At 38.0% G+C, this 26509-nt stretch overlaps 1 protein-coding gene across 2 annotated transcripts in view; it reads right to left on the bottom strand.

Moving 5' to 3' along the window:
* Window positions 1-372: 372 nt before the first annotated feature.
* LOC6500594 (insulin-like receptor) overlaps window positions 373-26509 on the bottom strand; it is a 44457-nt gene continuing 18320 nt past the window's right edge. Inside the window, exons 3-14 of one of the 2 annotated variants that reach the window (XM_014911155.3) lie at window positions 19625-19671; window positions 10173-10842; window positions 10050-10118; window positions 9471-9983; window positions 8858-9409; window positions 8627-8796; window positions 8276-8561; window positions 7433-8217; window positions 7258-7372; window positions 6551-7192; window positions 6188-6492; window positions 373-6129 (exon numbers count right to left, since the gene is read on the bottom strand). In XM_014911155.3, coding sequence (XP_014766641.1) covers window positions 3583-6129; window positions 6188-6492; window positions 6551-7192; window positions 7258-7372; window positions 7433-8217; window positions 8276-8561; window positions 8627-8796; window positions 8858-9409; window positions 9471-9983; window positions 10050-10118; window positions 10173-10554 — 6366 coding nt within the window. In that variant the 5' untranslated portion in view covers window positions 10555-10842; window positions 19625-19671 and the 3' untranslated portion in view covers window positions 373-3582. The remainder of the gene's footprint in view (window positions 6130-6187; window positions 6493-6550; window positions 7193-7257; window positions 7373-7432; window positions 8218-8275; window positions 8562-8626; window positions 8797-8857; window positions 9410-9470; window positions 9984-10049; window positions 10119-10172; window positions 10843-19624; window positions 19672-26509) is intronic. The other variant, XM_001953498.4, reaches the window with a different exon arrangement.

The raw sequence follows: 26509 nt of genomic DNA, 5'->3' as shown, positions 1-26509 counted from the left end.
AACTATGCGATAGATTCCAAGGGAATCCCCCGAATAAAAGACCAGAACAAAGGTGGCATACGACAAGAGGGCGCTGTCGCATAACGTACAGCTTGAATGGTATATAAATTGATAGATAGCATTGATAGAGAAACATGAAGTCTTTAAATTAAGATTCAAAAAAGAGGAAAAGGAATGATGCGACGAGCCCTTTGTAATTCAAAACATTATACTCTTAGAGCATCATCCAATATTGCCTTGTAAAAAATTACTTTTGAAAGTGTGTTATCAGCTGTTTTCAAAGGAAAACCCATTTAATAAAGTTATAATCTTTAAAGAATCCACCTTCTATGAATAGAAAACTTTCCTATTTTTGTCCAAAACTTTGTTACGTATAGTTGTTGCAGTTTATTTATATTTCCTTTTTTTAATTTTATTACTTTTTTTTTTTTTTGCTTAAACAAACAGGAAACAATTAACTTAGCATTATTTTTACAATTATCTTTAATTAGAAATAATAAAAATATTGAAGCTTTTCTGTTTTTTTTTTTTTGCTCATTTTCTGTTTTGTTTACAATATTTATGGGTATTTAGTTTACAATAAGTTGTTTAAATGGTACTGTTTATTCAAATGTTTGCATTTATGTACATTAAAGCAGCGAAAAACGGCCAAACGATCCTGGATATATATCGCTATATAATAAATTGATATTTGGCGTTGTCGCGAATGCGCTCACATGTCCACTTTATGTTACAAAATTTAGTTAATTCGACTACTAAATGTTACATGTTACATAATGTTGCATAATGCTTTGCTGCTTCTTTTATCATTTTATAAATTTTTTCATTTAATTTAACTTGTTTAATGTATAATTCCATTAATTGTTTTTACGACCACCCTCCTCCTATCATCGCTTTAAGTTTACAATTTTTGTTACAATTTCTCTTTTTTCTTTTCCTCATTATGTACATAAAAACAAAAGGAACTATATCTTTCAGTCTTTTTAGTGTGTGTGTGTGTGTATGTGTGTATATATATGTGTTATGTAATGCGTGTATATGGGTATCTGTGTGCATGTGTGTGTGTACAATATCTATTTCGTTATATATTTAGCGTATTACATAGTTAATTTAATTTTTTACGTTTGTGTTTCTTTTTTGTTTTTCTTTTGTATTTTTAATTTTTTTTTTTTCAGTGTAAATATCGCTTGCTTCCCAGTTTTGTTTATATAATTAGCACTAGTTCTTTTCTTCCTTTTTGTTTTGTTTTTTGTATTTTTTGTTTTTTTAATTATTTGAAGCCTTTCTGCAGCCGGCTTTCTCTCACTAATTTCCTCACTTTCCCTCTCACTAATTCCTACAATGTTTACAATCTAAGCGTTTTTTTGTATAATTCATTTAAATATTTAGTTTCCATGTTTTCGCTTTGCATATATAGTATGTATAAAAAAAAATAAACAAAAAAACAAAAAACTTTACACATCATGCTCATGTGTGTCGTTTTCGTTTTCACTTTTCATTCTATTAATTGGTAGTTAATTAATTATTTATGTATATAGTAGTTAAATATAATAATATAAAGAGCGAAGGCAAATATCGAATACTTTTGTTGTTGTTTTTTCGTTTAAAAATTCCATTTGTTGCAGTTGTTGTCGTTAAATATTAAATTTTTTACTGTTACTGTTACTATTACTGTTACTGTTACTGTTACTATTACTGTTACTGTTGCTGTTTGCTGATTAACGGTAATCATATATATGGTTGGACTTGATAAAAAAGTCAACTATTGCTTTTTATATTGGACTGTTAGAGAATGTTGTGTGTGATTCAGTTTGTTTTTTTTTTTTTTTTTTCAAGAAATCATCATCCTAGAACTGTCAGGATAGTACACTCAGCAAACATATCACGTTCAGTTCTTAATTAATGTGTAGGTGTGTGGGTGTGTTTTTGTGTGTGTGTGTAAATATATCTATGGGGTACAATCGATATAGAATTTGTCTATTGTTTTGACTATGTACTATTTCATTTGAATAATTAAATAATATAGAAAAAAATCCGTCCGGTTTCTTGTTCATATTTGAGTTAATGGCGTATGGCAGATTATTAATTAATTAGGTCTAGTTGAAAAAATGTTGTATTTGAGTCTATTGGATTTATCTAAATTTTCCTCATCGTATATAGCATTATTAATTTTCTTTTTTTTTTTTTTTTTTGTATAAAAAACGACAGCAGATTGTATACAATAATTATGATGCATCAGTTACTTAAGCTCTCTGTTTTTTGAAATTACGTTATATCTTCTTAATTCTTCTTAATTATTTTGAAATTTTCTTCCGAAGCTTGGCTTCAACGCAAATTAATTTAGAACAAAATTAGAAACAAAAGTTTTCTCCTTTGCTTGCTGCGCTCTCTGATAGTCATATAGCTATATAGACCTGATCTGAGGATATAGTTATAGATACTTATAGTCCTATTCCCCACAACAAGGAGCCTGAACTTTTGCCTTTTTTTTTCTCTTTTTTTTCTTTCAGTTATACATTTCTATGTACAGGTTGCGGGTCAAAAATAAATAATTACATTTAAGCGTTTAAAAAGAAAAGAATTTTATACGAGAAGTAAATGAAATAAAAAGTTAGTTGCTCGCAAGGCGATGCGTCACGCATTTAAAAATTTATAATTTAAAATTAATTTGTATCCTTATAACTCAGTGAAGACAGTATTTTTTTGCTTTTCATCATCTTGGTTCTGGTTATGGTTCTAGTTCTGATTTGTGGTTTGTGGTTCTGTATTGCTTTTCTATTGTTTCCCTCGCCCTCTGATTGCTGCGATTTTGGTAGGTACTAAAAATTATCATAATTAATATATGTACTAGTATGTATGTACGTAGTTGGTATGATTTATAAGTTATAATTGGTAGAATTTGTATGTCTATTTAAACGGTACTTAGGTTGGTTGGTTGTTGGCTTTTGTACTTTTGTTATTTGCATGTAGGACTTGTTTACTCGTTTTCTTCTATTTTCTTTTCTGTTTTCACTGCTCCGTTCTTTACTTTCTGCTCTCTAATTCATTTTTTTAAACAAAACAAAAAATGTGTAAATACTAAACGAATACGTAAACATAAATAGGCTTAATCGAAACTATTGGCAATATTTTATATACAAGTACTACTAGGGGTCGCTAGTTTCTCGTTTTTGGTTTGAGAATCATAGGACTATCATGGATCACTATCTTCTGGATCACTCTTTAAAAATTATATTTTTTTTTTCATTCCTTAAATTCATTTAATTTTCTTAATCGGAGAAATTCTATGAATTTCATTCAGTAAAAATTAATCTTCCATGAGGACATCAAAATTGTCTAATAAAAAATAATGATACCTCTTTATGAGGTATTTCGAATGCGATCTACTTATAGATTTTGAATCCTTGTGCTTGCCTAATCAAAGTGATCCTGTATCATCCACAACTGTCCTATGAGTCCAACCCTACCAATGACATGAACTTGCCACCCCAGGTTGCAACTCGGCTTGCGGCAAAAGTCTGCTACCCTCTCTATCTGCCCGCCTCCCCTATTCTATTTACACAACTAGCTAGCCCTCTGGGATTACGCCTCCCGACCGATGAACCCGTTCGGAGGCGGTGGCCGCGCCGTGCTCTGCTGCCTCAGCCAGTTCTCCTTGCGTATGTTGTTGGCCGAGGCGCCTCCTCCTCCTCCGGAGCCAGAGTTGGGATTCGTTGGCGATCGTCTCGTCTGGCTGCTACTTCGACTTCGCGATCCCGGAGTTCGGCTGTAGTTCGTCCTCTGGGATGTGGGACGACTCAGCGGCATTCGCTCCATCTTGATGTGTTCTACGTGGACGTCCTCGTCCTCGTCATCCTCCTCCTCCTCCTCATCCTCGTCTTCGTTGTCCTCGTCGGAGCTGGTCTGGCGATTGTGCAGCGGCGCCTGCATCGGTTGGTAGTTGGGATTGTGGCTGATGGTCACTCCGGCCATCTGAACCGGCGGCTCGTTCATGGCCACATAGTTCGGATTGTCGCTGATCATAGCCTCCGTCGGATGCATCATTTCGTAGTTCGGATTGGGACTGCTCGTGGTTAGGACTGTGGCCTGTTCGCTGCCCATCGACTCGTCCAGCAACTTGTAGTTGGGATTGTCGCTGATGGCGAGTCCACCGCCCACCGGCGTAGCCATGGGAGTGTAGAAACGAGGCGTGCCCGTATAGCTACCCGCCGATCCACTGCCGCCGCTCTCAATCGTTCCCAGATTGCCCATGGCCACCGGGTAGCTGGTCAGATTGGAGTTACTGCTCGTGCTGGGTGCATTCGAGGCATTGCTCTTGTGGCTGGCATTGCTCCCAGTGCGCTTGTGGTTGAACAGGTGGCGATTGAACATATTGGCCTTGTTCCGAAACGTGTCGGCCACCACCCTCTTCAGGCTGGGATAGCGACCCGTGTGGGAGCTGGCATTCGAGCTGGCCGCCGAGGCGGTGGATGGTTGCAGCGAGGAGCCTCCTATCACGTCGTCCGGCACGGAGCTGCTCATCACCACCACCGGCTGTCGGTACTTCTTCGGCAGCAGGTTCTGTTCGCCGCTCAGCTTCCCACCACCACCGCCCGTACTGCCACTCCGGCTCGTCGGCAAATCATTGTAAACCGGACTGGGATCATAGATCTCGTAGCCCCTCTCCTCGCCCAGGGCATCGGCATCCGGTAGAACGTACGGCGCCGCATCATCGCCCTGGGAGGCGGGCAGATTGTGGAAGGCGGTGGGCATCACCGTCTGGCCGTCGGGCGTACTGCTCGAAATGAATCTGGAGTTGAGGCTGAAGGGCGAATGCGTAGAGTTGTCGTTGACCATGGCGATGGGACTCTCGGCTGGCTGGTCCAGCGACGAGTTGTGCTCCATGTTCGACTTGAAGTCCTGGAAATCGCCCACCCGCAACGGCGTTGTGGCATCCTCCTGCTGGTCGCCGTCCTGTTGATCCTGATCGATCGGTACCGTCGCCAGAGCATCCATTTGGCTGCGCTCCTTCTGCTCCTTTTCGCGGTGCGACTGCCCAGCCGGCGAGTGGTAGAAGGAGACCTCCTTAAAGTCCGTTTCGGGGCAGTGACCCTCGAGGTAACCAATAATGTCCAGGAAACTGGGCCTGGCCGAAGATCTATGCCGCCAGCACCGCTCCATCAGACGATGCAACAGGTCGGGACAGTTCTCCGGTCTCTCCATCACTCCTCCGTCGATGACGAAGCGCAGGACCTGCTCGTTGGACAGACCCTGATATGGTTGGGCCGCCAAAGTGGCCATCTCCCACAGGACCACACCGAAACTGAACACGTCACTGGCACTGGAGTAGACACCGTCTCGCAAGCTCTCCGGCGCCATCCATCTCACGGGCAGGAGGCCCTTGCTACCCTTCCGATAGTAGTCCGTCTCGTAGACGTCCCGCGTCATGCCAAAGTCTCCAATTTTGACGGTCAGATCGTCGGCTACCATGCAGTTACGAGCGGCAAGATCACGATGGACGAACTTCTTGGCCGCCAAGTAGGCCATGCCGTCGGCAATCTCCATGGCCATTCGATAGATCCTGCCGTACGTCGGCGGCTGGACATTGCCGGTGACACCGATACGCTGCAGATATGTCATCATAGCCTCATCCCGCTCCTCGGGGCGATGGGCGCGCAGATACGACTTGAGATCGCCCTTCTTCATCAGCTCCATGACCACCAGTGCCGGCTGGCCGCGCGAACAGACGCCCAGGAGGCGGACCACATGATTCGTGTCGAACTCCTTCATGACACTGGCCTCGCTGAGGAAGTTGGTTCGCTCCCGATCCGTGGCATGCTCGTTCACCGTCTTGATGGCACACTCACGATCCACGCCATCGGCAAACGACTTGAGGATGCCCTCGTACACCATGCCGAAGGATCCCTGGCCCAGTGGTGCCAGCTGGAGGATGAGTTCACGCGACACCTCCCAGCTGTCCGGCACATACTGCATACTGGCATAGAAGGGATTCACCTCCGTGTTGATGTGCAGTTCGTTGGGCCGCTTCTTGGCGCGCAGGGAACGCAGGGCGAGCACCAGAGCGGTGGCCACTAGCACCACAGTGATGCACAGTATCCAGATCAGGTGCTTTACAAAGCTTTGCGGCGACTGAAGAAACACAGAGATTAGGACAAAATATAATAGTAAGAATGACAATTCAACTCACCGGCACCTTCTGGTAGGCCAGTTTAGTGTACATTCCATATCCAGCGAAGGTATTGGCCCGCACTCGGAAACTGTACTCGCCCTCGGTGAGCTTCAGTTCATAGCCCTCGGTCAGATTGTTGTAATCTGAGGCGGAGATGCACTTGGTCTGCTCCTGACCCTCGCCCAGCAGCGTATACTCCAGGTCGTAGGAGATGATCTGGCCATTGGGATCGGCTGGGGGCTTCCAGAACACCTTAACCGCCGGCCTTGTATTGTTGGCATTCCCCAGTTCCACATTCAAATCCGTAACAGTGTCCGCGTCATCTGGAAAAGGGATTTGTTTTTAAAAAGATTCTAGAACAATTCTTGCGTCAGAACTTACCCTTCTTCTTTGTCTTCCAATAGATCTCGTTGGCGTGACTGCAGAGTGGCTCGGAATCGTTCTTGTCCTGGATCTCCTTGCGGCAGGCATACACATAGATCTCGTACTGGGTGAAGTGATGGAGCTGTAGGAACGTGAAGAACGTCTGATTGGCCGGCACCTTGCCCACGAATATCTCATAGAACTTCTTGTTCGCCGACATCTTGCTCGTTTCGTTGTGGGCTTTCTTCGTATCCGTCGGGAAGAACTTCAGTCCCGACTTTCGTGTGGACCGGACATGCCTGAGAAGGAAGCTGCTGTGGATATCCATCATCTCGGATTCCAGCTCAAGATCGATTTCTCTTTTGCGACGAACATTTCCGCCGATGGCGTTCGACTCTAAAGCTGCCATATCGGAGGCAGAGCCCTTGGCTGTGCCATTGGAGCCTTTCTTGTCGGACGGAACTGTCTTCCGCACATACACAAAGTTCTGCAGGGCATTCTCGAACTCAATGCCCACATGAATCTTTCGATCGTCGTACTCCTGGGCGCCGCCGGTCTTGCGCTTATTCTCACAATCGCATTTTCCGTTGTCGGTGTCCAGAACCTTCTCCGGCAGGGCAGGCTTTGGTTTCGGGTCGTCGTCAGTGTATTTGGTAATGGCTGTGGATAGAAGTTTAAATAAAATAATATTTATTTCACCAAAAAGGGACATCGAATGCTCTTACGATCTTTGCAGTAGTTGCGGGTCAGGTTCTCGTTGGTGTCGTTGATCAGCTTGATGACCACTTCGTAGTGGCTCATTTCGCCGTAGGGAAAGCTAGGTGGGTTCCAAGTGATATCCTTAAGGAAAAAGAAGCATCATTAGTTTCCATAATCATAGGAAGTATATCCCAAACTCACAATTGTAGTGTCCGAGTTGGAAACTGCCTCCACGTTCCGTACTTGCGATGGCTGGGAGGGATCTGTCCGGAAACGAATTATGTCGCTCTGGCCATTGGTCGTCTCCGAGGAGATGGCCATGGTGCGGACATAGAAGGCGTAGTTCGTATATGGTCGCAGATTATCGAAGATGTATTGACCATCCTTGGTCGGAGCACTGACCGTCCAGGTGTCGTCGCAGGGCTGGTCGCTGCTCTTGGTGATGTTGCCGTGCGGATCGAGGGCGTGAAGGAACTGGAAACCGATGAAGGCACGCGGGTCCTTGAACACAATCGTTGCCGTGCTGTTCTCCTTCTCGCCCTCCGAAATCATGTCCTTGTTTACCCAAACACTGGCCGCCTTGGCGTTGACCCTCACGACGCGAGCTTGCAGGGGGGAGGTGCCGCAGGTTCCTCGATTTCCATTCGAATCGGTGGCCACATCGCTCTTGTTGAAGAACGGCGGCTTGCTGGCCAGCATGGGCAGCAGCGTGTTGATGGTGGCGACACAGAGCCTTCGGTTGAAGTGAAAGAACACGCCGCCATTCCGGATGAACACAGTCTGATTGGGCGCCCAGATCTCCTCCAAGTCATTGTTCTCCAGCACGTACAGTGCAAACAGATCGTCCTGCAGTGTCTCGCCGGTGATTTCGCGAAGGGATTGGAAGAAACGCAGCGAGGTCAGTCCATAGGTGAGATGAACCTTCAGGGAGCCCTTAATAGTGTGCACGGCAGAGAATCCATACTCCAGGGCCTCCATAACATGGGCTACAAAAATTATTTTTTAATAATTTATTTTATTGTAAGTTAGACCCTAAGTACTCACAATCTCCTTCCCGCTTGATGCTTATGGTCAGGGGCATGTCTTTGCCTCCGTTGATGACGGTGCAGCCGTGGAACTCCCTTGCCCGGACCAAGCTATCAATCAGGGTCGCCGGGCACTCCTTCTCACAGGAGTTGATGCACTTGACACAGGTCTTATTCTTCAGTTCGTAGCCCAGGGGACACCTGGTGCTGCACACGCCCTGGAAGGGGACCAGCGGCAGCTCTGCATTCTCGAATTTCGTGCCCATCTTCAGGCACATCTCCGCCGTAACACAGCGCTGTTCATACTAGGAATCGGAGGAGGAGAGTTAGTTTAGACAACAGACTAGGAGCAGGAGTGCCTCCAACTTACCCGGAAATAGTTTGGTGGACAAGAGTCCACGCAGGTGTTGTTGACCGAGACATGACGGCATCGGATGCAGCTCTCGTTGCCATTACTGTCCCGGACACAGCCGGCCAGGCACGACTTGCTGCAGCAGGTGTTCTCATCGATGCAGTTATCACGACACCTCTCCGGACAAACTGTAACAGAGATCACCAATGAGATTTATTCCATTTGGATAGAAATGTGACTTAAACTTACTTGTCTGGCAGGAGTTGGAGTTCCAACAGTAGCTCTTCTTGCCAGGGTACTGCTTACAACTGATCCCAGTGTCATCGCTGCCACCGGACCTGGACTTCACAGGACATGCCTCGCAGGAGCTCAGATCTCCGTTCACCACAGCCACATCCCAGGCCGTGGCATTATCCGCCATAATGTGCAACCAATCGATGGTGTTTGCGTAACAAAGATTCGCATTCTTCTCGATCCTTACTCCTCCGTTGGTGATCGACCGGAGCTTGGTCAGACCGACGTACTTGAGGTTCGGATTGGAGTGGACCATCAGCGAGTAGCCGTCGAACAACGCATTCCCACGAATAACACTCAGGTTGGGAAAGAGTTGGGCCAGGGATTCGAGGCCCCACACCCGATACACGATAATGAACTCGGTGACCTCCGTGAGAAGGGGAAAGGTGCCGGTTATGATTTGTGGTGCGTCTATCAGGGATATGAGTAGGAAGCCCTCGATCTTGGTGCAATTGGCCAGATAGTTGACAGAATCGGCTGTATTCCGTATGTCCATTGATTTGCAAGCTGGAATTGAAGGATAATGGTGTAAATATCTATTAAAATATAATTATTTTTAGGAACCTACGGTATTCATCTCTTGACAATCGCATCGGTTGGTTCGGTTGGCTGGCGGCGGTGGCGGCTCTTTCTAATCGTATTTTGTCGCGCAGGACTTCCAGTCTATCGGATAGATCGTCTGGTGGCCCTGGGAGTTGCAACTGTTGATGCTGCAACCTCTGGGTCTGCTCGTAGACCATGGCTGCCACCACATTCATGAGCAGTAGCTCGCAGATGAATGCCAAAGCGGCAAATCTCATCATCACCATATGATTATTGTAATTATTACAAAATTGATGTTTTTGTTGCCTTCTTGATTGAAGTTGTGATGTGGCATGATTACTTGCTAATTGTTGCTGGTTGTTGTTTTTGTTATTGTTGTTGTTGTTGTTGTTGTTGTTGTTGCGGCATGATGTCAGTCTTGTTGTTGCAGCTGCTGCTAGTGCTTGTAACAGCAATAGGAATTTTGTAAAATTTAGAAATCTTGTGTGCTGTTGTTGTTGTTGCCGCTGCTCTCGTCGACGTCGCTTGTGGAAGGTGCCTGTTTTTAAAAGATATTGTTAATTTTTTATTTAAAAAAAAAATGAAATTTTTAATATCAAATTACTCGTTTCATTGGCCGTACCAATAAAAAATGCCATGCGCTTGAGGAAGGGCTCAAATTTTAATTGAACAACTAAAAATAAAAAATGTTTTAAATTAAATTTAAATAGAAATTTTAAATAATTACCGGCTAATAGTTTTGAACAGTATCCACTGCTTTGGGCGCGAAAACTGCTTTCTCGCGAACTGCTTGTGGGAGGGGAGTCTACTGCTTCTTCTTCCACTGCTTGCCGATAGCAACATGTTCCCGACGACATCCTCTGCCGGCACAAGACACAAATGTTGCTAAGCGTTCTTGTTGCTTCTCCTGCTGCTGCTACTCCTCTTGTTGTTGTTGTTGCTGTTGCTAATACCTCATTAGTTGCTCCTCCTTCTCCTCCTCCTGTTGTTGTTGTTGTTGGAGCCTCACTTTTTAAATAAATTTCTTGAATTTTTTGCAACTTTAATTTGCTTTTCGTTTGCCGTTTCATATTGAACATATTGTGGTGTTGTTTCTGTATTTCTAGCATTTTATTTTATTTCTGTTTTTTTTTTTTTTGTATATTGCCTTTATATTTTGTTAGTTTTTTGTATTTTTTAAGAGTTCATATCGTGGGTCTCTTCAGCCACACCTCTGCTAGGTAATCATGGCAGTGCCAGCGCTCCTTTCGTCCCGCTCCCTTTGGCAACAAAAAAAAAAAAACAAATAAAATACAAAAAATAATAAACTCCAGTTGTTGTTGGTGTTGTGGTTGTTGTTGGAATGCTTTTTCTCGCTTTTAAAGTTGAAACGCTTGTTTTAGTGCCGCCTTTTGTAACTATAATGAGAAAGTAGAAGAGTTGTTAGGTTTTTTTTTTTTCAAATCGAGCGGAATGGAAAATAAAAATATAAAAAAAAAAGTCAAGTACGTAATTTTATGCGAAAAAGGGCGCCAAGTGCTAGCTCGGCACACGTGTCGTATTGCTCGCTATCGTCACTGGGGGAAAGATCAGTCGCACGAACGAACTTAAATATTTTACGCTTGCCTTTTCTATCTAATTATTGCCCTTAATATATACTATAGCTTACGTACGGAGTAGTGACAATAACAATAACAACAAAAACATCAGTTCGAGTCAGTGCAACAACCATGCAGGTGTAACAGATCAGTTTATTGCATAATATATTTATTAAAACCTATATTAAAGTAGCAGTTCCAATATCCTAAAGTTTTTAATTCAAAGATCTTGTTTAAAAGGTGACTCTAGCCCTCTATAGTTTATAAATTTGCTTTTAATAATATTTAAGTGATTAGTAGTGCCTATATCCTAGAGTTTTTAATTCAAAGATATTTTTTAAAAAGTTTCTAGTTGTTTCTATTTTTTCTAGGCTACTCTACACTGCACAAATGTTCCATAAATAATACTAAACAAAAAAAAGTATTATACTTGTAACCGTTATACATATCTCTGTTACTGTTATACCTCTATTGCAGAATACCCTTTTTAAAAAACAATATTATATTTTTTAAACATTAAAAATCCATTAAATAAAGAACATTAAATAAATAGTTTAAGTTCTAAACCTCACAATACAACCCTCTAAAATAATACCAAAATCTTATAAACACTTATAAAGTTATCTTATATCCATCTTATAAAATTATAAAAGCTACAGTATCTGCATCCCATTTTGTCGGTAGGTACTTCCCCAATTCTACAGATACTTAAGCGAGATATTAGAAAAGATTTAAAATTCCATTCTAAGCAAATAAAATCATGCTCCCATCTTTTCTTTTCGGGTTGATTCTATAATTCTTAATAATTTCGGATTAAATAAAAAACTAAAAAAAAACAACAAAGAAGAGAGAACAGCTGAGAAAGCCGGGCCGGGCCGGGCCTTATGACTCTCTCACGACCCTCTCCCCCTCGCACACCTTTAAGCTCAAGCTCTCTTACTCTCCAAAAGGGGAGCAAAAAAAAAAAATGAAAAACAAAAGCTAACCGGCAGCAGCAAAAACAAAAATAAATAATTTTATGCGCCAGACAAAAGAATAGAATAAATAAAAAAATGGCAAACATAGAGGGAGAGAGAGAGAGAGGGAGGGCTAGGCTAGCTGTTGTTGGATCGGCATTGACGTTTTTTTTGCCTTATTTTTTTTCCCCCCATTTTTTTTTGCATGACGTTCGCTACGTTCTTTTGACGTCGGCAGCGCAGCCGCGTTGTAAACCGTAGTAAATAGTAAATATTATCTCATGTGTGTGTGTGTGTGTGTTTGTGTTTACAAAGTTGTAATTCATCAAAAGTCACCGTTATAACTCCTGTGCTCCCGATTACAGGAGAGCTATTATTTTTTTTGTTTTTCCTCTTTTTTTTTAATGAAGATTTTGGGGCGTAACACGAGAGAAGGAAATGCGACTGCGTGGCAAAAAAAAAATATAAAAAAAGAAAGGAGGAGAAGAATTCCCACCACCACCCACCTAGCCACTGTATCTTAAGGTTGTTGTTGTTGTTATTGGTGTTGCAGTAGTAAACATTTTTCTGCTGCGTAGTTGAAAACGTAGTAGATGTACATATAATGCAAACATAGAGAGAGAGAGAGAGACATACAAACAAACGCACACACGCAGTTTGTTCTTGTTTTGCTAATTTTTTCTAGCTGCCTGTCCAAAAGAACAAAAACAAAAAAAAAAATAAAGTGCTAGATAAGTGTTATTTCAACGAAATTTGTATACACTTTTTCATAAAAAAAAAAAAAACAAAAAAAAAATTCTGATATTTTATTCATAAAATAAAATTTTAAAAAAATCTTAAGCCATAAAAAAAATATATTTTTATATTTTTAAAAAATCTTTTATCTTATCTTAAAATCCCATCAATCCCCAATAGAACCAATTCCTAGGGTATAAAAACAAAGCACTGTCCATCCCACTCGCACTGCCTGCTTCTCACGCACACTCTTCTTTTCGCTAATGCTGCTTGTTTATTATGCTTGATTTGTTGTTGCCGCTGGTTGATGTTATGTATGATTGTTTTTATTGTTGTTGTTGCTTTTATTGCGCAGTAAAATATAATACACATAGCAAATGTCGCGCTATAAATATACATATACGAAAAAAAAACAAAAAACAAAAATTAAATGTTTAATTAAAATAATTAAAATGCTTAAAAACATATCACATTAAAAGTGTTGCTGCCAAAAAAACAAAATAAAAATAATAATAAGCTAAAACTAAATTAAAATGAGCTTCCATGACACCTGCCCTCTTTGGCGCTCTTTCTCTGTTTTCTCGCCATCTCGCTTCGTTTCTCACTCTCTTAGCCCTCTCTCTCTGTCGACTCTCAAGCCTTGCAGTGCTTCCTAGACTGCAGTGGGGCTCTCAAACTGTTGCTCCCCAAAACAAAATTGTTATTGTTGCCGGCAAGGCAAAAGTATCTTTGTAGCTGTGTATCTTTGTATCTGTGCATCTTTGTATCGGTGTGCTTGTGACCCAGATTCTGTTAACTTTGTTTTTTATCAATCAGCCAGCCTAGCCTACAAAGTGAAACGAAGAAACTTACGGCCACAGACCACAACATTTCCGGACACACACGAAACATTGCCAAAAGATCTGAGATCCGATAAGAAGATCATCATTATCATTAGCATCCTACAAACTAAACAAAATATGTATCATTTTCTCTAAAAAAATTTATCTTTTTCGCTAAAAACTGTATCTTTTTCTCTAAAAAATGTATCTTTTTCTCTCAAAAATGTATTTTTTTCTCCTAAAAACTCCTATAACTCCTAGAAACTAATAGATCTTCTCAATAAAATACCTCTAAGGTTGGTCTAGCTCTTGGTTCTAGCCCCCCTTCTTATCAGCGTTCTCATTTTACACACATGATACTTTACAACAACAAGAATAATAATAACAACAAACAACAAAAAAACAACAACCTGGACCCTGGCTAGCGTTTTTATTGTTTAATTTCGTTTAACGCGCCTTGGGCGCCACCGTGCACGCGCCTCGTAAAAAATAAAAATATTAAAAAAAAAAAAAAAAGTGTAAAGGTGCAATTGGCACGCCTAACTGCCATTTGCGCTTGTTTTTTTTTTTTACTACTCATTGTTTTTGCCGCCTTTGTTTTTCTTTTTCAAGTGCACAGGCGATTTAATGGCGAGGCTACTCGAGAGTCTCATATTTCAGCGACACGAAGAGAAAACCTCTACTCTGGAAATTCAAAGGTTTTCTTGGAAAGTATAGAATAGTATGGTATGATATAGTTTAGAAAGGTATAGAATAGAACATGGTATATGTCATAATACATTATGTTATATAGTATAATATGGCATAGTGGTGTAAGATGTATGGTCTATAGGAAACAACTATCTAATGGAGATCCACTTTGTAGCAAGATTGCTATAAGAACGTAGTATCTAATAGATCTCTTATCTAATAGTCTATTAATAAATATCTAATAGTCTCTTGCACTTGCTCTTGAGAAAGAAGTATCTAATAGATCCTTTTATGAGAAAGTAGTATCTTACAGATATTGCTATAAAAAAGTAGTATCTAACAACTTAGAACATAGATCTTGCTATAGTAAAGTGTTATCTGATAGATTTCGCTATGAAAAATTATATAATACTACTACATCTATGCTATAAAAAAGTAGTATCTAATACATCCTTTTATGAGAAAGTAATATCTCATAGATCTTCATAGATCTCATATCTAATGGTATCTTCGTATATGAAAGTAGAACCTGCTGAAGGAAAGTAGTAACTAATGTTGCACGATCTATGCTATAAGAAAGTTGTATCTTATAGATCTTGCTATAAGAAATTATCTGTACCTTTGACGTTCAAAGCTTCCAAAACCAATGGATTAACTTCTCTAAAAAACAGAATACACCTCACTCGAAAATAATAATAATGAGTAAAGTGGAGAAAAACAACAACAAGAGAAGCTAAAACGGCCAAGAAATCTACTCTGGCTCTGGCCCTTTAGGATTGCTGACATTTCCACCATTGATCTGAGTCATGTGGAAGGAGCAATATCAACAATAATAATAATAAAAATAATAATAATCATAATAATAACAATAACAACAACATTAACGACGGCATTGACGCAATAACGGGCAGAAAAGAGCGTAGAAAAGAGACCGGAGACTGAGACCGAAGACTGAAGACCGGAGACCGGAGACTTCGCCTGAGAGTTTCAAGCCAAAAGCCGACAACATTCCAATCCGAGACAAAGTTGCTAGACCAGTTAAGAGCCAACAGCAACAGCAACAGCAACAACAGCAACAACATCAACAATAAAACAACATCAACAAGGAATAACAAACAAAAACAAAAAGCTCCGGCTTTATTGAAATATTTCTTATGCTCCAAATAAAATGTATCTTTTTTTTTTTTGTTCAAAAGCCACCGAAAAAGTGGAAAACAATAAAATTATCGTATTATGATAAGCGGTGGAGATCAGATCATGCCAGACTGGCTGGAGATTCAGATTCAGATTCAGATTCAAGAGATGACCAATCCAAAAAAATAAAAAATAAATAAATAAAAATAAAAACCTGATCAGATCAACATTCCAAGTTCTCTATCGATCGGATCGGTATCGAGATTGAGATTTCGATCGTCAGGTGCCGATTCCCATTCATAATATCTCAATCTCTTTGATTTGTCACAGGCCTCCAGTCTAGACCAGTTTCCACCTGCTATTCATTCGCATAATTAATTAGTAAATATTTCCTCTCAAATATCTTCCCTCTATTTTTTACTTAATTTTAATTACTTTTAATTTAGAAATTGATATTTCATGTTTAAGTTTTTCATTGTTCTCTTATAGCATATAGAGATAGCAAAGACGATTCGAGGTAAAAAAAAAAAAAAAAAAAAAAAAAAAAAAAAAAAAAAGAAGTAGAACCGGTCCGGTCCCTGCATCATCATGACTTACAACTAACATTCCGCTCGGTGGCGCCCTCTAATCTGGTAGATCTGCCAACTCATTCCCGGAATTCTACATCTTCGACTAGTGACAAAAAAATAGTTATAGTTTTTTCTTTTTTTTTTTTTTTCTCAATTATATACATATGTATATTATTATATAAAACTAGTCTCAGATGGTGTGTGTGTTTTTCTTGATATGATCGAGGTAACTATAGTAGTAGTACTATATATATCGGTGTATGCGAGGTGCTAGTTCCAGATAAGCAACGTGACGCCGCCTCACGCGAGATAAATATTATTTGGCCGAGTGGTGGGCTTTTCGCAAATAACAAATATGACATTTAAATGCGACTACTAGCCGGATAGATAGCGCCTGAACCGCCAGAACCGCCAGAACCGCCTGCCCAGCCCCCTAGAATGATAGATGACGGAATAAGGCACTCCACTTAACCAACCTGATGAAATACTTCTAAAGAATTCTGCAAAAAGTCAGCATACAATAGGATCAAGTGTAAGCCTATCCATTCATCAGACTTTTAGAGTTTTAGACTTTTAGACTTTTAAGGGGTTAAGTGGGTTTGGCGGCTTCAAAAAAAACGATTTTTTTTTGTTATTTTTTTTTATAAAATTCTACAGAATCTTGAGAATATTCTCTCTTGAGAGCGAAGGATTTTTTTTTCGTTGATAAAAACTATTAAAACAAAAAAAATGTTCAAAAAATTTTACCAAAATTTTAATTTTTTTTTTGCCAAAATGTTTCCCAAAAATCCAATTTTTATTTGTTTTTTTCCCCCTTCGTTCAGTTTCTAGTTTCAGGTCCTAAACTAAAGGAAAATATTTAGTTTTTTTCATTTTAGATGATTTTGTCAGGAATTGTGCTCCTTTTTTCCTAGGGGTCATGGGAAATGTCATCACAATGACTGACTTTAATATTTTTTTTCTGACAATTTCCCAAATTCTTCTTTAAATATTTATATTTAAGAAACTTAAAAGTTGCAATAATGTTTCATTCTTTATATACAAAAAAAATTGTTGAAAATAGTCAATTTTTTTGGCCGCGTAAACTTACCTAACCCCTTAAACAAGTCGGCAGAATTTCCATTCTCCATTTTTGTAATCTTTGTGAACAAAAGCTGCCAACCAAGAATCAGGGCTTGGCATAAAATTTCCACAATCTACTGGGTGGACTTTTAACGACAAAAATAATTTCCTTAAAATAATAACGACCTTATTCGAGTCGTAAAAGTGTTGATTCTTTCAAGGTTCTATGCATTTGTACCTCATTTAAATAGCTTTACAAGTAATGTCATTTTTTCTAAGGAAATTTATCTTTTGAAAATAAAGTTTCTATAGCTTTATAAACACTATAAACTACTGCTGATTGGTCGCATTCCAATGGCGCCACATCAACTCAACCAGAAAACCATAAAACCATCAAAATCATCAAAAAAAAACTAAACTAACTTCACTTTACTTCTTCACCCATCGCTGACTGCCTCTGTATCGCGTGGTTTGTTTGTTTGCACGTTCATTCATAAAAAAATCGTTGAAATAAATTCGAAAACAAACAAAAACCACCGACAGAAAAAATTCCAATCAAATTTTCATTAACACGCAAAATATTTAAGACGAGTGAGAGAAAATACCACGAAATAGAAAACTACAAAAACCCAAGAAAACCCCTTTCGAAAGATCCAATTTTGAACATAAAACGTAACTGTCTGTCTGTCATGGGGCCTTGAATCGAAAGAGACCATTACAAGAGACACCTGCGAAAAAAACCATAAAAAAAAAAAAGTTAAAATAATAATGAAATGCCATTGGGTCTTACAAGAAATTAACTTTTGGATACGTGAGCATACAAAGTAAGCGGCTTTTTTTGGGGCATTCCACATTCCAAGCACACACAAACACACACACACACTGGGCCGAAGACGAAGACGGAATCAAAGCGGAAATTCCACGATCATGACGTACACCGATAACTCATCGATAACAGAATTCATTCGATCATGAAACTATTTCAGATAAAATTTAGATCTAAATAGTATTTCTATTCAAAGAGTCTATGCTCTCCCCCACCAAGGGAGCCATAAAACGGAGCCATAACTCGTCGATAACTCATCGATAACAGAATTAATTCGATAATAAAGCGATATCCGATGACATTTAGACCTAAAATAGTATTTTTATTCAAAGAGACTATGCTTTCCCCCTCCAGGGAGCCATAACTCGTCGATAACTCATCGATAACAGAATTAATTCGATAATAAAACGATATTCGATGACATTTAGATCTAAATAGTATTTTTATTCAAAGAGTCTATGCTCTCCCCCTCCAGGGAGCCATACAACGGAGCCCGCTATACCGATAACTCATCGATAACATTATTCATTCGATATTGAAACTATTTCCGATGACATTTAGATCTAAATAGTATTTTTATTCAAAGAAACTATGCTCTCTCCCTCCAGGGAGCCATAAAACCATCGATAACTCATCGATAACAGAATTAATTCGATAATAAAGCTATTTCCGATGACATTTAGACCTAAAATTGTATTTTTATTCAAAGAGACTATGATTTCCCCCTCCAGGGAGCCATAACTCGTTGATAATTCATCGATAACAGAATTAATTCGATAATAAAGCGATATCCGATGACATTTAGACCTAAAATAGTATTTTTATTCAAAGAGACTATGCTCTCCCCCTCCTGCGAGCCATAAAACATGCGACAATCGTTGGATCGCTGGGCATGTCAACAATAAATACACATATCGCACTAAAAAGCTCAACCGATAACAACAATTGGAGTCGTAGCCGGAGCCCAGAGGCACCTCCACCTGATTAAAAACAAGAAATACCGATCTCTGTGCGTGAGCAGAGTCAGTTGCCACCAATTGGACACATGGACTGGGGGGACTGTGGCGATAACGATAGGGGAATTGTGATTTTTTAAAATAGATCTAGCACACTATAGATACCCTATCGGATGTAGATAGATCTTGTGAGTAAGTATCTAAATCCCAGAAAATACTTTCATTTCCCGGCGGAAAAGAGAATCTCGTGACTTTCACTCCAGTCCAGACTTTGGCCAATCAATCACATGGGCCGGTCGGGTAAAGTACCTTCAGCCTTGTGACAATCCCCAATAAGCCGTCACGTTCGAATCAAAATACATTGTTTATTGCATTACTTTTTTGTTTTTCTTTTTTTTTTTTTTTTATTTTTTTTTTATCGGAAATACTTCACAAACACGTCATGGCGTTGATTAGAGGGCGATCCTTGACGTGATGATGTTATTTTTTACTTAATTTTTTTTTAGTATTTCAGTTCCAGTTTGTGTTTATTCAATGAATTATTGAATTTCACAATAACAATAACAAGATAAGAGCAACAACATTACTAACTGCTGCGATTGTTCTACTAAAAATTAATGATACGCTTTCAAAGTTCATCTAAACAGAGAGTTTTGTGGTTAAAAATAGTCTGGTATTTATATTTCTAGAAATAAATTATTGATAAAAAAAAAAGCACTAGCGCTCTTTTAAAAATTATTGATAAAAAATCACTTTAAACACTATTTCTAGAAACAATAAATAATAAAAAATCACTTTTAACACTATTCCTAGAAACAATAAATAACTAAAAAAAATAAGCAGTAATACCCACCATAAACTCTTTTTTAAGATTTGTAGAATTCTTCCCACAAATGGTATCTGAAATAAAAAAATATAATAATAAATAAGTATAAGTAATAAGTATTAATTATTAATTAAATAAAAATAAATTGTAGACAACTGTTTGAACAACTGTTTTTTTCTTGAAAGGAATTTTTAAGCGGAAACAAGCTACTGTTATCGCCAAGGACTCGACTCGGGACTGATATTGACAGACATTTGCACTCATAATGCGATCTAACTGGCGGTCAGTCAGGTGACAAGTGTGCTGCTCTGCAAGTGCACACACAGTGTGTGTGTTGTGTGTGTGTGTGTGTGTGTGTCAACAGAAGAAGGTCTTCCACAAACGATCCCTTTCATTGGCAGGCTTGTGGCTTGTTGTTTGCCCCCCGATAGTGACTCATTTGCAATTTATTTTTCATTTCCTGTTATGTTGACACATTTTTGTAGTTTTTTTTTCTCTTTTAAAAAATACAACTTAACAATTATTATTATTTATTATTATTTTTTATTACCAATAAAGTGATCAATTGCAGTCTTTATGCTTCAAAAACACGATTAAATACCTTACTTTAATTCCTGTTCTGTTTACAAAAGTATTTTCATTGGAATTCGGCACAAGTTTTAGATAGTTTTCTAGGAACATGACTATAAATTTTTTTTTAAAACTAATTAATATACAATTAGCTTAATATTTTTACCAAAAAAAAAAAACAAATGAAAACTAGTTTCCTCTAGCAATTAAAATCGTGTGAAATGTAACCTGAGAGTTTCCCAATGATTGGTAATTAAAGCTTGAGCAATGCCTCCAATCCGAATCAAGTAATGATTAAATGATTAATTAAAGTGGATGGAATATAAGCTGTAGTAGTTGCTGTAGATGTAGCTGAAGTTGAAGTCAAAGTGGTAATGCTAACCAGTTTAACACCTTGAGAGGGGGCTGGCTCTATAGCGGCCTGAACAGAGCTAGTAGTTCCGGCCAAGAAACCCTCTTTTGACAGATCCTTCTCTCTCTTTTTATTCATTTTTATTTTTTATTTTTTATTATATATTTTTTTTTAGTCAATAGTGACTTGCGGTTAAGCTTGAAATCCGCTGCTATGGGTAATACCACATTTTTGTGGTTTTCTTGTTTATCAGCGTGTTAAATACACAAACTGGAAAACGTAAGCACACTAGAGGTCAAAATAATAGGAGAGGGCATTTTATTATTTTATTAAAAAAGAGTTTTAACAAGGGATCTTAATTATTATGAGTTTTATTAAAAAAAATCAGAAAATTATTATTATTTTCGAAGCAAAACAAATTAAAAATTAAGAAATTTAAAAATAAAAATCATAACAATAATTATTTACGGCCTCTGGTTAACTAATATTCAGTTTGAATTTAATTTATATTTTATATTTATGTTTATATTTTATATTTAAATTTATTATTTTGTAAGCAAAAAGTTAAAAATTAATAATTTTAAAATAAAAATCATAATAATTATTATTTAAGTTCTCTGTTTTTAACTTATATTTTGTTTAAAATATATTTTTGATCTCTATAGACCATGCCTAATATTTGTGACTCGACTGTAGCTGCATGTACGTAGTTTCCATTGAATGAATGGGGGCCGCCACTCACGGTGGCCCAAAAAGCACATACAACAACAACAACTAATAACACGCAAACCCAAGCTCGACGCCAGCCAGCAGCAGCGCTGTCGACGTTGCTGTCGATCCCCAACACGCTGTTTGCACTGCTTGCTCGCTTCTCTCACCTTGTCGCACATGCACTGGGGTCGCATATTGGGGCTGACTTCTCGCTCGCTCGCTCAATCGAGGCGAGTCGCCTGCTCCCTCTCTCCCGCATATGTGTGAATGAATGCAGTGGCGTAAAAAGCGAAAACAACAACAACAACACATGCCAGAGAACGTGAATGGAAGTGAATGAAATTTTTAGCGCGCGCGCCTCTTTTTTTTTTCTCTGTGTGTAAATGACATTTTCAAGTGTCCGACCCTCATTATGTATATATGTGTGTGTGTGTGTCTGTGTCTGTGTGTGGGTTGTATTATTTACTTTTTCTTTCAAAAAGAGAGGAAGAGAGATGGAGAGAGAGAGGAATGCAAGTGAGTAAACAACAATAATTGTCAGCCGCAATAACAGAAATAACAGTTCATATAAATTCCGATTTGATAAGCTTTCCACTCTAATCTAGACAAGGGTTTTTCCCTATCTCCCCCCTCTTTCTCTCTTTCTACTCATTTTCTAAGTATTTATTATTATTTTTTTGTTATTTTTTTTTTTTGTTGGTTAGTTTTTATAATTTATGATAGTATTGCCCAATGTTAGGTTTCTGGAATGGAATGCATTGCACAAGATACTTTACTTCACCCGTATATATAACTGTGTATCTGTAGCTGTATTTGTATCTGTATCTTTAGCTGTATTTATATCTGTGTGAGTTGTTTGATTTGGAATTTTTGTGAAGTTATCAATGAAATTTGTACGCACACACATGGCCAGAGTCATAAACCACCAAGAGACTGGAAAGGGGGGCAGAGTAAAAATTTTGAAAATTCATTCACAGGCCCAGGGACCCGGATACACTCATAAGTACAGTACTACACCCCTACAAGCACTTGTAGGCCCGTCTATTTGTGATTTTTGAGATACTTGTTGGATGGTACAGTTAGTGGTAGAGTTCACTGTATTTTTACCTTATAGACAGAGAGGAAATTGGGTTAGATATGCTAGAAGCTTATCACAGTGCTTATCTACCCTCTAAAAAAATATTGAAATGGGAACAGAGTTTGGTTTCTACTACTCCCCCATTCATATTTTATTTACGAGCCATAGACCTATGTCTATGATATCATTTAATCATTGAGGCTAAAAGTCAAGCTAATTAATAGAAACGAAATATTATATCCCCCCCTATTTCTTATAATTTTATTCTTCTTAATATGGGGATGCTATCAGCTGAGAAGATTCTGGCTCGTGCGAGTCTCTGCCGCTGTCTCTGCTGATGTCTCTGCCGCTGTCTCTGCCTCTGCTCTGCTTGTCAAAATTGACATTTGCTATTGAACCGTTCATAAAACAGGCGCCAGACTGATTGGATTGGAAGATGATGTTTCTCCCTCCACTTCTCCTTGTCTGGTGCTTTGTTTTCTTTTCATTTTATGATTTATTCAATTAATTTGATTTAATTTGATTTAATTTCATTAATTACTTATTAATTTTAAATAAGACTATAAGGTATAATTGTACTTTTGAAACCTTATTATTCGAATAATAAAAAATTACGTTGTTGGAAATGTTGCTTCTTGTATTACATGAAGGGGAGGGGCGGGATAGGAAGGGAGGTAACAGTTCAAAAGCATAAAATAAAACGCAATACATTTTTTTTTTATTTTTTTCCTCAAGCCTCAAAAATACATAACAACAATAGAAAGAACAAGAACAATAACAACAGCAGTTAAGTTAAAATAGTTGTTAAGCTATTAAGTTCCGCTTAAATTGTTTTCACATTTACCTTATGCCCGCGTTAATGCTACAAACTTACAGATACATTTACAGATACAAATACATACTACAGATACAGATACAGAGACTGACCAAAGCGCCAGTGGCAAGAAAGGGAATATATGTATAAAAAAAACAACAAAAGCAAAGTGCCTGGCACAAAAGAACCTCCTAATCAAGAGCAAAACGCCGCAAATAAAGCAATAAACAAGACACAATATTGTTTTCTTTTTCTTCTAGATCTTCTCTCTCACTCTTCTGTCTGATTTTTTTTTATGTCTTGCTCATGCCCAAGTAACAACAACAACAAGAATAACAATGAAACGAGAGCGGTTTTGAAATAGCTACCCAACAACACCACACAACACAACAGTTCCAGTTTCCAGTCTCTTGAGACCTCTGTCTGTCTGTCTGTCTCTCCAAGTTCGAATCTCGAAGCTCCAGTTCCAGTTTCAGAGTTCCAGGCAAAAAAAAAAAAAAAACATAAAAAAACACCGGTGTCGGCAACAACAACTACAACTTTTGTTAAAACTACTTGAACAAGAACAACAACAACAACAACCAGTAATACAACAGCCAAGCGACTCGAGACGAGACAACAACGCAGACAGACTGACAGACAGACGAAAGTTGAGTGAACACACGGGGCACAACAGAAGAACAACAACTAACCACTCACTAACACATAACTCAACATCAATAACATAATTATTTATTTACAATTTTTCAACATAATAATTAATATTTAATTATTTTGGCTTAAATCAAGCGACTGATAAAAGTATATTAGTAAACTAAATGATTGTAACTTTTAATTCATTATTTTTTGGGCTATTTTGCTATTTATTTTAGAATCTATTACCACTTTTCCAGCCGTAGAATATGCGACAGCGCCCTTTGCTAGTTTATGCGGGAGATGGACTCTTACTATGCAGTCTAGATTCTAGAACCATTGCAGCATTTTCTCTTTTAATTTTTTTTTATTTTAGGATCTATTTCCCTTTCATTTCAGCCGTACAATATGCGACAGCGCCCTTTGGTAGCTTCGGCGGGAGATGTTTTAATTCATTCAGTTCAGTTCAGTTTTAATTCATTATTTTTTATGCCATTATGCTCTTTAGTTTAGAATCTATTTCCCTTTTATTTCAGCCGTACAATATGCGACAGCGCCCTTTGGTAGTTTATGCGGAAGATGGTCTCTTACTCTGTAGAGTCTAGACTCTAGAAGCATTTTCTCTTTTTATTCTTTTGCTTTTAGAATGTAACCTCCCATTTCCAGCCTCCCAGCCGTACAATATGCGGCAGCTTCCCTTCTAGAATCACTGCAGCGCCTCTACTGATTAAAATATTAAATGCCTGCCCTAGGAACTAGAAATATAATAACATCCGAAACGTAATCTCTCATTATCTTACACTTTTTTCCCCTTTTTTTTTACAACAATATTTGTAATACAATTAATGCATCACAATTACAAAATGACATTTATGGTAATTTGTTTTTCAATCTGGGGACAACGGCGTAGAAACAGAAATAAATTAGACAACAAATAGGCGGCAGCGGTCACACAAATAGAAAATAAATAAAAACAAAAAAAAATACAAAAAACGACACAAACAGAGACGCTTTAAATTTTTACAATACGTAATAACAAAAAAAAAAATAAGTAAAACACAACAAAAAATAAAAAAAAATAAAATACAAATGTAGCAAGCAGTAGCAGCTAGGGGCGGAAAAATAGAAAAAATAATAAAATAAATAAAGAAAGAAAAAAAAAAATTAAAATAAATAAGATAAAAAATAAATAAGAGAAAAATAAGAATAAAACATAAATAAGATTCAAAAAAAACAATAGGATTTAAAAAAAAAATAAGATTAAAACAAAAAAAAACAGAAGATTAAAAAAAAAATAATAAACAAGGTACTAAAAATGAATACAAACAATACAAAAAATTAAGTAACTTTTAATGGATAGCTTTAAAATATTTATGAGATTTTGGGATACTTAAAGATATTTTATACTTTTAAGATACATTTTAAGATGCGTAGTTTTCAAAAAAATGTATCTGATAGTTTTCCCAATGTATCTCGCACCCCTACTCTGTGTGGCATGTGGCATGTGGCATGTGGCATGCTCCATCTGCGACGGGGAAACAAGGTAAATCCGTAAAGTAGTTCAACGCGCCAAAGAGCACGCACAACAACAGCACAGCACGCATGGACATGCACATGCACATGCACGCATAAGTCAACCGCAGTGGACTCTTGTATCCGGCGGAGAGAAGAAGCCGGAGTGTTTCAAAGTCCGGACTTACAGTTGTTTGCTTCCGCAAATCTGATTAGAGCTGCTTGGGGTGGTGGGGAGGGTGAGGTAATACTGAGGTGTTTCATTTATCTTTCCTCCTCCCCCCTATTCTTATTCTCTTTTAGCCATTTCCCATCATCTCTGGTGGGGCGGGGTATGTTTAAAAATAAAAATTCTGAAGATCAGCAGACTGGCGAGTCGACTGGCGAGGCAAATGGCAACTGGCGACTGGCGACAGCTGAGCCACAAGATTTACATCGATCACACTTTTTATGCCACATGAAGAGGAGAATCAAACGGCATCAGAATCAGCATCAGAATCAACAACAACAACAACAACAATAGCGGCTGGGAATGATTGCAGCGATGGCATTTTGGCGAGACAGTTGGGTGACACACGGAGGGAGATAGAGGAAGGGGGGTAGAGAGGGGAGGCAAGGCGGACAAGGGGGACAAGGCTAGGGGATACATGAGAGCAGGCCTTAGATTATCTTACACTTAAAAAATCCAAGAGAGAGTTGCTTAAAAACTTTCAAAAAATTAATAAATTTTAAGAAACTTTTTATTTATTTTTATTATTTATTATTAATAAATAAATTTAATTTGTTACTATTTTTGAAATTTCAAAATTTTTCAAAAATATAATAGATCTTAAGAAACTTTTATTTATTTTTATTATTTATTATTAATAAATAATTTGTATTTATTATTATTTTGTATATATTTATTTTTTTGTGATTTTAAAAGGTGTGAATCTAAGAACCTTTATATCTCTAAAAAATCTCTTTTTAACTATTAATTATCTAATTATTAACCCTCTACCTCTATGGCTTCTTACTTTCAATCATGGGATAAATTTTATAATTTTTTTAAGATAAAAAGATACATTTTCTAATAAGATTTTAATCAGTTTTTACCTTTAGACTATTTTTAGGATGAAATTTTGAATTTTGAAAAACTATTTTTGAAATGTCTTTCAAGTTTTTTCTTTATTACCATTTCTGGTCAAGCAATAGAGGGTTAAGAGGGCTTTTTATTTATTAATTTATTATTTTTTAAAGATT

Source organism: Drosophila ananassae, chromosome 2L (genome assembly GCF_017639315.1).
Source record: "Drosophila ananassae strain 14024-0371.13 chromosome 2L, ASM1763931v2, whole genome shotgun sequence".
Classification (NCBI taxonomy): domain Eukaryota; kingdom Metazoa; phylum Arthropoda; class Insecta; order Diptera; family Drosophilidae; genus Drosophila; species Drosophila ananassae.
Note: the sequence above shows the minus strand (reverse complement) of the source record. Positions and strands in the feature narration are given on the sequence as shown.